Here is a 14036-nt window from a genome sequence, read left to right on the forward strand (position 1 = left end):
TGAGAAGCATGTGAACACCAACTTCCTTGTCAAATTGATCATCCCATTGTTGATCATGAGGCAAATCTTTTGCTACTGCTATAAGAACATCTTTTGAATTACAGTCCCTTACAGAGAACCACACAGATACCCACCTTTGAATAGAACAACTTTTTGAATCATAGAAACACACTTGCACCACTATTGACCATGGGGTCAACCTTTTCCCCAAAAAACATCTTCCTGAGTAACATATTGATGCTCGCCATCAAACTTTTGACCTTTGGGACCAATATCCTTCTTCTGGAAGAACACCCCCGTGAATACAACACTGTGTATGTCATCTGTCATTTTACAGATTATTCAATGTTCTTATCATAAAAAATCTCCTGAGTTGTATCAGTGTTAGTCATCACACAGTTGACATTGGTGCCATGTTTCTCCTCCTAAGAGAACATCATTAAAAGCGACCACGCTATGCTGCTCATCACACAGTTGACCATTGACCTATCTCTTCAATCCAGTAAAAAAAACCTTTGTGGAGCTTCTACATGAAGCCGATCCTTATGCTGTTGATCTTTGGGTTATTTCAAGAGAGCATCTTCATGAGCTACTGTACAATGCTGGTCCTCACACATGGGTGCGTGTGGTTGGTGTTCTCCATCTTCTGAACATACATCTTGGTTACAGCACCCCACTGGTCATTGCACTGTTGAGACTGTGGGGACCCTTTTTCTCTTCTAAGGGAATTTGTTTTCTTACGATACAGCACAGTATTGATCATCACACGTTTCACTGCTGGTTTGGTCTTCTTGCCCTGGGAGATCCTGGCAGATACAGCTCTTGGTGAGATACCCTCTACGCTGATCATCACACATCTGATTCTTCAGTCGAGCTTAGGCTAACAGGACAATATCTTTGTGAGCTACAGCACGACACTGGTCATCACGCAATTGACCGTAGGGCTAATCTTCTTTTTCTTCTTCCAAGAGAACATTTTCTTGAGCTCTCCTCTGAAGCTGTCGTGGAGCCAGGCATAGAGGAAAGCATTGGTGCAGGCGGACATCATGGCAAACCAGTGGCAGAGTAGCTGGACCAAGTTAAAGCACTGCTTGTCTATCAGCCTGATGTCAATGTCTTTCATTATGTTGAAAATGTGCAGTGGCAGCCAGCACACCCCAAAGGCCACCACCACCAGCACCAGGAGACGGAAGGTCTTCTTCCTCCTGGCACGATCCCACTCAGTCTGGCTTTGGGTGATATTCCCAGGCACCACCCGGTTCTTCAACTTTACGGAGATCCTCAGGTAGGACAGGGAGATAACACTGAGTGGCAGCACGTAGGTGATGAGGAGGGTACTGTAGGCATATGCCAGTCGCTGCTTCTCCATGCTGAACCAGAACTCTTCACAGATTGACTGGTCTAGCTGAGGGAACTCAAAGTGATAGGTGTTGGCCAGCGCTGGCGCTGCCAAGATGCAACTCAACAGCCAGATGGCAGCTAGGATGTAGGCACAGGTCCCAATGGTCAACCGCCGCCTCAGCGGATAGACGGTAGCGTGGTACCTGTCCACGGCGATGACTGTTAGGGTGAACACGGACACAGTGACTGTCACTGGCTGCATCAGAAAGACAAAGTAGCACATGAAGCGTCCATAGATCCACCCTTTGGGTTCAAAGGCATATGCCAGTGTTAATGGAACACAGGTGGCACACATCAGCATGTCAGAGAAGGCAAGATTGCCCACCAGGAAGTTGGTGACGTTGTGCATCTTCCTGGTCTTGCAGATGACATAGATGAGAAGGTAGTTGCCCACGATGCCCACGAACACCACCAGCGAGTAGCATGGGATGATAAGCGCCTTGAAGGATTGCAGGAAGTGCAGCCCGGTGAACTGCAGACTGGCATTGCTGTGCAGGGCGGACAGGAAACTCTGGGAGGTCAGGTTCTCTGGAGGCTTCATCCTCCTGGGCTGCCACCGGTCAGGGGGATGAGGCAGTGACCATGGTTCTCTGCCTCCGTGAACCTGCAGGACAGAGACATCTCATTACAGTAAGAGCCTGGGCGGAGCGGCAGATGCGCACAATAAGCATTTCTGGGCAACATTCTGACTATGCATCCTTTTTTTTTACTGTTTTTTACAATGAACAGTCCTCCCAGGCACACTTCATTCTACTCAGTTGTCTACAATCCACCATTTTTGTTTAACTGAATCTTTTCTATTTAACCTCGTTTCCAGGCTTACACTTCAGCGGCCCCACAGTACTCGTGTGTAAGCCGTGCACGGGAGCCGTGCAAGGTTCCTTCACTTGCACACTTCTCCTTTTTCACCAGGGACACTGCTAAAGCTCTGTAGCCAGCTAACGCTGCCCCAGGCAGTACTCCTGCCTACTCCACTGTCCCAGTGCATCATGGGTATTGATACCTGTGGGTCAGCGGAGCTCTGTGGCAGACAGAGGTCCTACAGTGTCGGACTTCTACAGTGAATGAGGCGCACAGCTGTGGGTCGCACTGCACCAAGGCACTGCAGAAGCTCCACACCCATTGTAATCCTGAATCATTACAACCCCACACCACACCAAGGCACTGCCAAAGCCCTGCATCGTGCAGTTCCGTCCTACGCGGAGGTCTTATCTCGCACTGCTTCACTGCACCCTGGGCTTGATAACGCTTTGTATCACGTGGCCACAAGCTAGAGAGAGTTACATTATCACACTGCGCCTGGGACACTGCTGAAGGCCTGTATTGTGTTCCCCTGAATAAAGCAAGGCTCTCGCTCCCTCATACTTCTCACTGACCCAGAGGCACTGCTAAATCTATCCCGTCACCACAGGCTAGGCACATATCTTACACCCTCACACTGCTTCACTGCACTAGGAGCACTGTTAAAACTGCACCCATGTAACCCTCAGTAACAGAGAGCTCAGACGTCCCCTCACTGATTCAAAGCGCATGAGAACACCCCCACTGCTTCACTGCACCAGGAGCACAGCGAGACTCACCTCACACCACCCAAGCAAGGCAAGGCTCTTACACCCTCACACTGCTTCACTGCACCAGGAGCACATCGAAAGCTCACCTCACACCACCCCAAGCAAGGCAAGGCTCTTACTCTCTCACACTGCTTCACTGCACCAGGAGCACAGCGAGACTCACCTCACACCACCCAAGCAAGGCAAGGCTCTTACACCCTCACACTGCTTCGCTGCACCAGGAGCACATCGAAAGCTCACCTCACACCACCCCAAGCAAGGCAAGGCTCTTACTCTCTCACACTGCTTCACTGCACCAGGAGCACAGCGAGACTCACCTCACACCACCCAAGCAAGGCAAGGCTCTTACTCTCTCACACTGCTTCGCTGCACCAGGAGCGCTGCTAAAACTATCCCCAGGCATCCTTTAGTAATGCAGAACTCAACTCACTCAGTGTCTCATTGATTCAGAGCACAGAAGAACTATCCCACTGCTTCACTGCACCAGGAGCACAGCGAAAGCTCACCTCACACCACTCCAAGCAAGGCAAGGCTCTTACTCTCTCACGCTGCTTCACTGCACCAGGAGCACAGCGAAAGCTCACCTCACACCACTCCAAGCAAGGCAAGGCTCTTACTCTCTCACACTGCTTCACTGCACCAGGAGCATGCTAAAACTGCACCCAGGTAACCCTCAGTAACAGAGAGCTCACACGTCCCCTCACTGATTCGGAGCGCATAAGAACACCCCACTGCTTCACTGCACCAGGAGCACAGCGAGACTCACCTCACACCACCCAAGCAAGGCAAGGCTCTTACTCTCTCACACTGCTTCGCTGCACCAGGAGCGCTGCTAAAACTATCCCCAGGCATCCTTTAGTAATGCAGAACTCAACTCACTCAGTGTCTCATTGATTCAGAGCACAGAAGAACTATCCCACTGCTTCACTGCACCAGGAGCACAGCGAAAGCTCACCTCACACCACTCCAAGCAAGGCAAGGCTCTTACTCTCTCACGCTGCTTCACTGCACCAGGAGCACAGCGAAAGCTCACCTCACACCACTCCAAGCAAGGCAAGGCTCTTACTCTCTCACGCTGCTTCACTGCACCAGGAGCACAGCGAAAGCTCACCTCACACCACTCCAAGCAAGGCAAGGCTCTTACTCTCTCACACTGCTTCACTGCACCAGATCCTTGCAAAAGCTCAGGTGATCAGAAGTTAGACTGAGATCTTACACCACAGCTCACTGCCTGACTGTACCGGTGCGCTGCGAAAGAGCTGTGTCTTGTAATCTTAACCCAGGCAGGGCTCTCACACCCCCACACTGCTTCGCTGCACCAGGAGCGCTGCTAAAACTACCCCCAGGTATCCTTTAGTAATGCAGAACTCAACTCACTCAGTGTCTCATTGATTCAGAGCACAGAAGAACACTCCCACTGCTTCACTGCACCAGGAGCACAGCGAAAGCACACCTCACACCCATCTAAATGAGGCAGGGCTCTTACACCCCCACACTGCTTCGCTGCACCAGGAGCACAGCGAAAGCACACCTCACACCCATCTAAATGAGGCAGGGCTCTTACACCCTCACACTGCTTCACTGCACCAGGAGCATGCTAAAACTGCACCCAGGTAACCCTCAGTAACAGAGAGCTCACACGTCCGTCCCCTCACTGAGTCAGAGCACAGAAGAACTCTTCCCACTGCTTCACTGCACCAGCGGCACTGCTAAAGCTCAGAGCCATATAGCCTCGAGCCAGGCAGAGTTAACACCGCACAAAGATAGTCGTAAATCTCCGTACTCCGTCACCTCGACTCGAGCCAAGGCAGTGCCAGGCAGCCCCGGTCCGTAAAGTGCCAGGCAGCTCTGGTCTGTACAGTGCCAGGCAGCCCCGGTCCGTACAGTGCCAGGCAGCTGCGGTCCGTACAGTGCCAGACAGCCCCTGTCTGTGCAGTGCCAGGCAGCCCCGGTCTGTACAGTGCCAGGCAGCCCCGGTCTGTACAGTGCCAGGCAGCCCCTGTCGTGCAGTGCGTGCAGTGCCAAGCAGCCCCGGTCTGTACAATGGCAGGCAGCTGCGGTCCGTACGCGTACAGTGCCAGGCAGCCCCTGTCTGCACAATGCCAGGCAGCCCCGGTCTGTACAGTGCCCTCTGTCGGTGCATTCACACCGCTCAGCGGACACACCGACCGGTGCCAGAAAAGCTCCCACAGGCTCACTTCTCCAGCGCCGCTGCGCGCCGCACATAACCAGGCGCAGCTTTACAGCCCCCACTGCTTACACCCCGACTATGCAAGAAGCATGAACCAGGAAAAGCCCCTGCGGCTTCACGCTGCTGCGCGCCCCGGGGGCACCGCTAAAGACTATTAATCAATACACACATTAAAGTTTTTACTCACCGGGAGGAGCCGTGAGGTAGTGGGGTCTGCGCGGTGCCCCTGCGATCTCACTGCCGGTCCGTGCACCTCACAAGAGGGTCATTCAGAGAGGAGAGGAGAACCGCGTGTGTCAGCAGGGCGAAGGAAAGGAGGGGGCGGCCCGCCATTGACCGGGAGAGCGAGCGCAGTGAGAGGCGCATGAGAGAGCGGCTTGGAAGACGAGAGCTGCGTGGAGAGCCGGGGAGGCGAGGGGCAGAGGGAGGGAGGACAGCCCGTGCCGTGTGTGTGACAGGGATAGGGAGGGAAGGGAGGGAGAAGCGGAAACAAGAAATCAACAGAAAGTGTGCGCGGGTAAGAGTGACCGAGGAGAGAGAGGGCTATAAAGGTGGCGGAAGGTGCAGAGGAAACAGATATTGTAGATATAAGGTGAGATTGAGGTCTCTCAAAAGATATGGAGTACCTGGACTGCAGTTGAAGCCAGGTGCGCCACTACACCCGAACTTCGAGGTGGGGGGCTTTTGGGGTGCTAAGGGCAGGACAAGCTTTTCCAGAAGTGGGCTCAGAGCTATCCTCATAGACAATATGAGAGAAAGGAGTGACAAACTGCAGTTTAAACATATAAGACAAACCTGATATAGCAAACATGTTTTGAAGATAAGACACTGTCCCCAGAGTGGCCTTTAAAAAGCATATTACCACCACCCCTTTTCCCAATTCTCTGATTCATCTTGTGGCAGGGCTATCTGCTTGTGAAATATTTATCCTGTTAATTACAGAAAATGCTCATGACCCATTGTTGACTGACGTTACAATTTCAGTTTACGCAAGGGGATGTTGCAAAATATTCAGGGGTGTTTCGGCTCTTATATGCAGGTCTCAGAATAGGCTTAGTGTCCGTGCTTCATTTGAGTTGGTGGTTGTAAGTGGAACTCACTTGCATTCACCTTTGGTGTCCTTCTACTTATTTTTCCTTTATTTCAGACCAAAAGCTTAAAAAACACAAAAGGGGGAAGAGCAAGATGGAAGAACTGTGATAAAGGGGGAAAGCAAATACGGAAAAAACCCTGCAAGAGTGAGATAAAGCGCTTGAAGAAGCACACCGGAGAGAGTGGCTTTGTCTCCTCCCACATACTGGTTACCTTGAATACAGTATCGAGAAATATTGCTTGCCATTCTCCGGGGAGTTCAGTCATCCAAAAATACGTAACTATGTGTCACTTTGCCATGGGAGGACTCGTCTGCCATGCTGTAATAGTATTCACTAATAATATTGCTGAAACATCAGGACATGCTCACTGTGTGCATTAATTTCAGAGTCAACTATGGTTTTATTGATAGGCTAATCGAATTGATGAACAGAGCTTCTCAGTAAGAATTTTCCCTTACTCAGCATGGCCATGGTGGTGAACAGCCTTTACAACAAGACTTTTACAACGCACTACCATTACGACGCAACCTTTACAACGCAAAACATTACAGCGCATTGCGCTGGGGGGCGCTCTAGGATAGGGAATAGATTTAATTTACTATCCAACACCTTCCCTACTATCCACGGGGACTGGAGTTGGAATAGTAAATTAAACTATTCACTATCCAGCACCCCAAAGCGCTATGCGTTGTAATGGTATGCGTTGTAAAAACTGCGTTGTAACGGCATGCGTGGTAAAAGCATGCATTGTAACGTCATACATCCGGCCATGGCATTCACCATAATGATGCAAAGGCTTCTGTGCATATTTTTTTCCTTCCCAATTTACATTTGTGCTGTGCAGAATAAGCAGTTTGTTCTACCCTCCCATCCCAGCGCACCAACGGACAGGCCAGTTGCTGGAGCCCCAACAGCCTCATGCCTCTCCTCCCTCCCACACCAACCCACTGTCTCAGTTTGCTCTCCCCTACTGCAGCAACCCACACACCACCAGTTCCTTTCTGCCATAAGATCCAGATTCAGAGAGTAATTAGTATGGCCTTGACCACGTGGCATCATTTTTACTTTAAGTCAGGAACAATTACAGATAGGAGAAGAGAGTGACAAGCTTAGCCACTTTTGAAATGCAAGCCATGCTGTCCATTTTAACAATCGACAATGCTGTTACTTCTATGCTAAATCTCTGCTCCAGTCCTTTCTGCAGACACAGTGCACACTTTACTCTTTCACTGTCCCCTCTGCAAACTGCCAATTCTGCTCATCAGTGGCAGCTAAAGATCTTTGGAAGAGGTTGAGTGTGATACTTTCCCTGAATTCCAGCGAGCAAAACTAGTAAACAGTCTTCTTGTAGGTGGTTTTGGGGAGAGTTGGCTCTTTCCCCGAGAATTTTAGGAAAAAGTTTGGGTCAAATTTGCTTTAACGCCATGGACCTTGAAAAGCCATTCATCAAATATGCCAGTACTTTCATGGTGTGCCAAGGACGCCTGGCCTTTCCTTGAAGTAGGTCCCATTTTTTTCAAATGTCATAAAACAAAAATTATATCCACTATGCCAAAGACAGCATTTTTTCATGTGTGAGATCCGTATGACAAGGATTACATACAATAAGTCAGCACCAGAATTTTGTCATAGACACTACCCATAGTCATGGGTACTGCCAAACATTTCCTCTGGCAAACAAAGGGTCAGCATTTTGCCATCAGCACCCTCTTTAAAAAGAGTAAGATCTCTTAGGACAAGAATGATCTCAAAATGTCAGTTTCAGCATTTTTTTTGGATGCACCTCATATTCTAAGAATTACTTGCAGCGTGTCAGGGCCTGAAATTTTGCCATGAGTAACACCACCCATCCATATGATATTAGTGCTGTTGTCCATAAAGCAAGAATGACCTCCAGTATGCCGTACTAGCATCCCTTTGCAAGCATTACACCCATGCACTCACACATAAAAACTAACTGACACAGACACTGTTTCTCCCAGACAGTTTTAAACTAAGCCTGGGTGGAGTTCCCGAAGCAGCGCTACGCGGAACTCCACAAAGTTACAAAAAACCTCTGCTGCGCTACGCGGAGTTCTGCGAGTGGGCGGAGTTGCTTGTCCCACCCATTTGCGTGGTGTGTCCTCCGTACGCACCTGGGCACAGCCATCTTATTTCTTACTCTGTTTATGGAGCTGGGGCCTACTTTTCCATCCTTTTTCAATCTTTGCAATCCTTGCTTTCTAAAACTTTTTTTTCAATCTTTTTTATTTATTATCTTACCCCTTGTCTTTCTAAGTGTGTATTTGTGTTTTTTCTACTTTACTCTTTGTTTTTGGTGAGTTTTGTACTTTTTTATTTTTTATTTTTCCTATTTCCTTATTATCCAGTCCTTTCTTCTTTTTACCTGTTTCTTTTTTCTCTCTCCCCCCCTGCCCCTAGCCCCATGGCAGATAAGGGCGTACCAAGGCGCGGCCACCTACCTTGCGGAAGGCGGCGCCAGGCAGCTGGGTGCAGCCCGTGCTCTGTGTTCTGAGGTAGAGGTGGCAGCGCTGCTTTTTTATATCCAGCGCCACCTCCCCTCCAGCCTGGCTGCAGGTGGCAGGCCTGGGTCCAGGCACGGGATGCGGGAGCGCCAACAGCACTGGGCGAGGGTGCGCCGGGCAGTTTACAGATGCTCAGGGGTCTGGCGTATCCACCAACAGTTGGCGCATCGCTGGTCCGACTTCCTGGACTGAGAGCAGGACCTGTTGGACCTCGAAGGAGTTGAGATTGCGGGGCTTGGCGAGTAATTATTAAAATTATTAATTTGTATTATTACTTGTGTGTTCTATTCTATAGCTAATAATTCCCCCCAAATAATAGCAGGCATGCTGCTCACATGCAGGGGAGTTAAGTTTTCAAATATTATGTAATTATCTGTTATTCTAGACAGGTTCTTAGCTTATTTGGCGCCACCCACTTAACCTAGTTATCGAATCGCTTGTTGCCGCTCGCTTGGGCTGATGTGATTAGTGATGATTATGTAAGATGTTTTGTAATTAGTTATTTGTACTTTTCGTTACAGCATGGTGCATGCTACACAGACGGCGCAAGGATGTTTGTGAACAACATCCATTTTTCAATGGAAGCTTGTGCTGTGGGCCTTTTTACCTGCCACACAAGCTTCCATTGACAAATGGAGGTTTGCGACCACCCTATGGCCTATAAGGGACAGGGGAGCTGACCTAAGGTCAGGCGGTTCCCGAACCGCAATGGCATCCGCCCGACATCATTGTAATCATTATAATAAGGCCTTTAGTGATTAGTGCATTGGTCCGTCAAAGGGGGTTGACTTGAGACTAAGAGATTTCAAGTGAGATTTGAGAAGAAGCAAACATAATTTGTTGCAATTTATTATTAGTAATTCCAAAATGCAGTTTACTAAATTTGGAATATGAGTGGACTAGGTTGGTTATTTGGAAATGTTGAATAGGATAGGGCAACATTGTATATACTACAACTAGTTGATCTAATTTAGAAAAGTTAAATGTTATTGTGATTGCTTTTCCTATCAAAATATATTTTGGGGAGATTTTATTTATTACCACTAATCTTTTTTTGTCTTTATGTTTTACATCAGCATCCAGGGGCAAGAAGAGGGTTGAGTCGGATGAGGGTCTGGGAGCTGGAGGTGTCTCCCAGAGTTCCTCAGCCAATGGCTCTGCTGGCCCTAGTAAGTCTTCCTGGTGTTGTTAACATTAATATATTTATTCCCCTAATTTTTCTGCTCCTTTTTAGGGCGAGCCTATAGTGGCAGCGCGCATGCCTGACTTGCTGTAAAGGAGTATGGAGTGGAAGCTCTGTGGAAGCTCCGTCCACTCTCCGCCCATGTTTTTAATTGGCTTGTGTCATTGTCTTTCGTAAATACTGCAGTCTGATTGATTATGAGGCTTGTTAGTCCCTCCTTATTATGGCCATGTCATCATTTGTACCCTCCCATGGCTACTGGCCCCTTTACTTCCAGTGTTAAATGGTACAGTAGGTGTTATTTAGACTGTGAGCACTACTTTGTCCCTGCCTTCTCACCCCCTCCTCCCCCTCCTGCACTCCTGTTGTGTGTGCCCCCTCACCCCCCATTGTCCGTGATACAATGCAATAGGTCTCGCCTAAATGCGAGTCCTATTGCATTGCCAATGCTTGTTTGTATCACAAGTGTAATTGCAATGGGTGTCTGACCCAGACAGGCCCACCACAGGCGGCAGCTCACTGAATATGGACTGCGGCCGCTCGCCAAGGAGGTTGTGTTCCTGTGTTGCTGCTGCCCGTTTTGGAGCCCTACTGGACTTGGAAATCTGCGAGTGGGAGAGCTGCCGCCAAGGAGAGCGGGACTGCGAGGTCCGGCAGGCTGTGCGTGACCCAGCGAGCACACCTGCCGCCTCTTCCCGTGTCTCCGCCCTCTGCCCTGTGTGCGCCTTAACTCCTCGCGGCCCCCGCTTCGCGGGTGCCGCTCGCCAAGGAGGTTGTGTTCCTGTGTTGCTGCTGCCCGTTTTGGAGCCCTACTGGACTTGGAAATCTGCGAGTGGGAGAGCTGCCGCCAAGGAGAGCGGGACTGCGAGGTCCGGCAGGCTGTGCGTGACCCAGCGAGCACACCTGCCGCCTCTTCCCGTGTCTCCGCCCCCATTTTCAGAGAACGTTTAAGATTGGCGCACTCACGCGTTAGCGGGACGCGTGTGCGGGACATATTCCGGGACAAAGCCCGGACTAAGGGCGGACCCTCTGAGACCCTCCGAGAACCGAGGAAAACCGGACCGGGCGCATTTCTCTTTGTCCTCAGGTACCGTTTGTTAACAACATTAACCTACTTTGGTTGCGTGCACCGCCATCCGCCCGTAAATGTCTTTAGTTATATTAGAACAGCCCATGTCTGATAAAGCGGGAGTACTGTTGAATGGCACTTTAGACAAGTACTTCTCAAAGTCCACAACCGACGCTGTTAGGGAAAGTATTTTGGCAGAGAAGCGAGCGGATCGTCGCCGCTCGATTGAAAATATGAAGAATGGGTCTATCCTCCTGCCAACATCCCCCGTCATAGGGCTGATTGACATTGCCACCGAAACAACATCTGGTGAATTGATTAATCTATTAGACTCTGACCCCTTGGAACTAAAAGTAGCTGTGCTCACACCTAATGTGTCAACTTCATTAGATTTGACCAGGCCAACTGCATCTTCTAAAGTCACTAAGGAATGTACGCCAAAAGAAGATAACTTGCTATTGGTAACTACATCACGTAGCAGGGCCGCAAAACAAACTCCCCAGGAGAAACGCTATGGCCCACCGCCTATTAAGAAACAGCGAAGAAGGAGGGACCTGTTGCAACCAAAGTTGAGCTGTAGAGACTTTGGTAAAAAGGCAATCACTGCCCCAAATGTATCTCATAATTCTAATGCTGAATCAGAAGGGAGCACTATACCGCCTTTATCATTATCCCAGCCTAACCCACATCTAGTTCAAGAGCACAGCATGGACACTAATGATGTTGAGAATGTACCAACAGTAAACAAAGGTTCTGTGACCCTATCAGATATAGAGAGTTTGATTAAATCATACTCTGCAAGTATCATTGAGAGGCTGATGGAAGTAGAAAGTAGGCTGTGTAAGATTGAACATGTATTAGGATGTAAGGATGTTGTAATCGATCCTGGTCGGAATAATGTAGGCAAAAAACATCAGAATATCACTACAAAACCAACATCGACCCCTGTTCATGTGTCTACACACATCCCAAACTGTACCACAATTCCATCCACGACTGCACCTTCCGTAAAACCCATGGGGAAAACAGTAACAGCACTGGTCCATCATCATTCTCCTCCCAAGCCCTCTCAAACTAAAATTGTTGATCAACCAGCTATAAGTGTCACAAATAAGACTACTGACAACACTAGTAACAAAACACTTTTTAGGAAACCAGTGAGGGAGGTGGGAGAAATTAGACATACCTGGGGTAAACCTAGAAGGACTCCCTTACCCGAACTTCCCCCAGAGGCTGTACCCTACGTGGTAATTTTAACAGGGGTGCCTGTGCTTGGTCCAAACAAGCGGGAGGGTTTTGCCCAATTAAAAAACAAAATTATGCATTGGCTGAGCATTTACAGGCCTATTGCAAACCACATCAATGGGGATATCGCCCATGTTCGACGTCTAGAATGGCTAGGGGGCAAACCCAAAGATATTGAAGGAGATATTGTGGTTGTGAATTTTCGAGACCCGAATGCAGTCCAGTTCATTTTGAACTGGCAGTTGGGTGCCTCTAATAATACAATAATTCCCAAACCACTCACCTACTTTTATCCTAGATCTCTGGTGTTTTCACCTCAATATCACCCACCTCAGCACTGCCCTCCACAGCGTATACAGCATTTACAGCAAAATAATTATCCAAGCGTCCAGGACGCTGCTAGTACCCAACATGTCTTGCACTCTTCATCACTTCAGAACATAAATAACACGTACCAAGCACCACACCCGGTGGAAACTTTAGATCCTAGGGTATGGAACTATGTAATGCCCAAAACACACAATCCCCAGAATGGAAGTATGGATCACCTACAACCCTTCACCCCCCTAGAAACTTTTAACAGGTTTGACATCTTTAGCGGTCTAGATGATTGTGATTGATGCCATCTGTTTGGGGGGGATGAGGGATCAAAGAAAGTGTTTGTGGGTGATGTGGGTACTACAGTTAAGCTTGATGTATCTGATATTAATGTGCTTCCCTGTTTGGGTAAAACTGTACTCCATGATATGAATGGTTCTGAAGATATAAATGTTATGGCAGAACAGGTATTAGCCATGACCAGCTTGGGGAGTACCTTAACTGTTGATGCAGTGCCATGGTTGCCCCCAGCGGTGCCTTTCCCCAACCTTGATGAGATCTCCGGGGCTGCTGCTGAAAGGCAATCAAATCTCACTGTGTCGATAAAAATGATCTGTTGGAATATAGCTGGTGTTGTAAAAAATCTGAGGGATCCGGAGTGGTCAAATTTTATAGAATCTTTTGATTTCTGTTTCCTTCAGGAAACTTGGGCAGTTGAGGTGCCTCATAGGGTGGGTTATAAGACTTATGGGATTGAAGCGATTCCCTCTAGAAGTGGAAGGGCATCAGGGGGTCTTCTGATATGGGTGAAAATAAATTTAAAGGTAAAGATTGAGGTGGTGCCCACGGACTCTGTAGACATACTGGCGCTAAAAGTCATACTATCCAATGGGAAAAATTTGTTTCTTGTAAACATTTACAACAGGCCCTTACCTTTATCTGGAGAATCACCAATTGTTGCAAAATTAGACTGCTTTCTGAGCAATTTAGATCACAGCCATGACTTTGTCATCTTGGCAGGAGATCTAAATTGTAATTTTGAGCCAGTCGAGGGTCTCAGCGAAATCTTCATCGAAGAAGATCAAGCAAACAAAATCCCAACTTTAGAGAATGTCAAATCAGTTAAATGCTCAACCTTGGGTCTTCAATTGTTGAGTTTATGTACGGAACACTCTCTTAGGGCTTGTAACGGAAGGCTACCATCTGACAGCTCTAAGAAACCAACATTCTCTAGAAATACTTACAAAAGTAATTTAGATTTTGTCATTGTCTCTATCCCTCTCTGGCCAAATCTCCTGGACTTTGAAGTACTGGAGCGATTTGAAAGCGATCATTTTCCCTTAATTTTAACATTAGAGGCTTTACTCTTTAATAACACGGTCGAACAAAGCATAACTGAGGAAGGGGTGAATTCCAATTCTGAGATTCATATTAGTAAT

At 48.3% G+C, this 14036-nt stretch overlaps 1 protein-coding gene across 1 annotated transcript; it reads right to left on the reverse strand.

Moving 5' to 3' along the window:
- Positions 1-904: 904 nt before the first annotated feature.
- LOC147712148 (prolactin-releasing peptide receptor-like) lies at positions 905-1942 on the reverse strand. The gene has a single exon (XM_086920296.1). It carries the CDS (start codon positions 1940-1942, stop codon positions 905-907), a length of 1038 nt encoding a protein of 345 aa, XP_086776422.1.
- Between the last annotated feature and the right edge of the window lie 12094 nt (positions 1943-14036).

Source organism: Lissotriton vulgaris, chromosome 5 (genome assembly GCF_964263255.1).
Source record: "Lissotriton vulgaris chromosome 5, aLisVul1.2, whole genome shotgun sequence".
In the NCBI taxonomy this organism is placed as follows: Eukaryota; Metazoa; Chordata; class Amphibia; order Caudata; family Salamandridae; genus Lissotriton; species Lissotriton vulgaris.

What these genes read in the sequence shown, in the direction of transcription:
- LOC147712148 (XM_086920296.1), bottom strand. Translation starts at nt 1,942, where the DNA reads ATGAAGCCTCCAGAGAACCTGACCTCCCAGAGTTTCCTGTCCGCCCTG.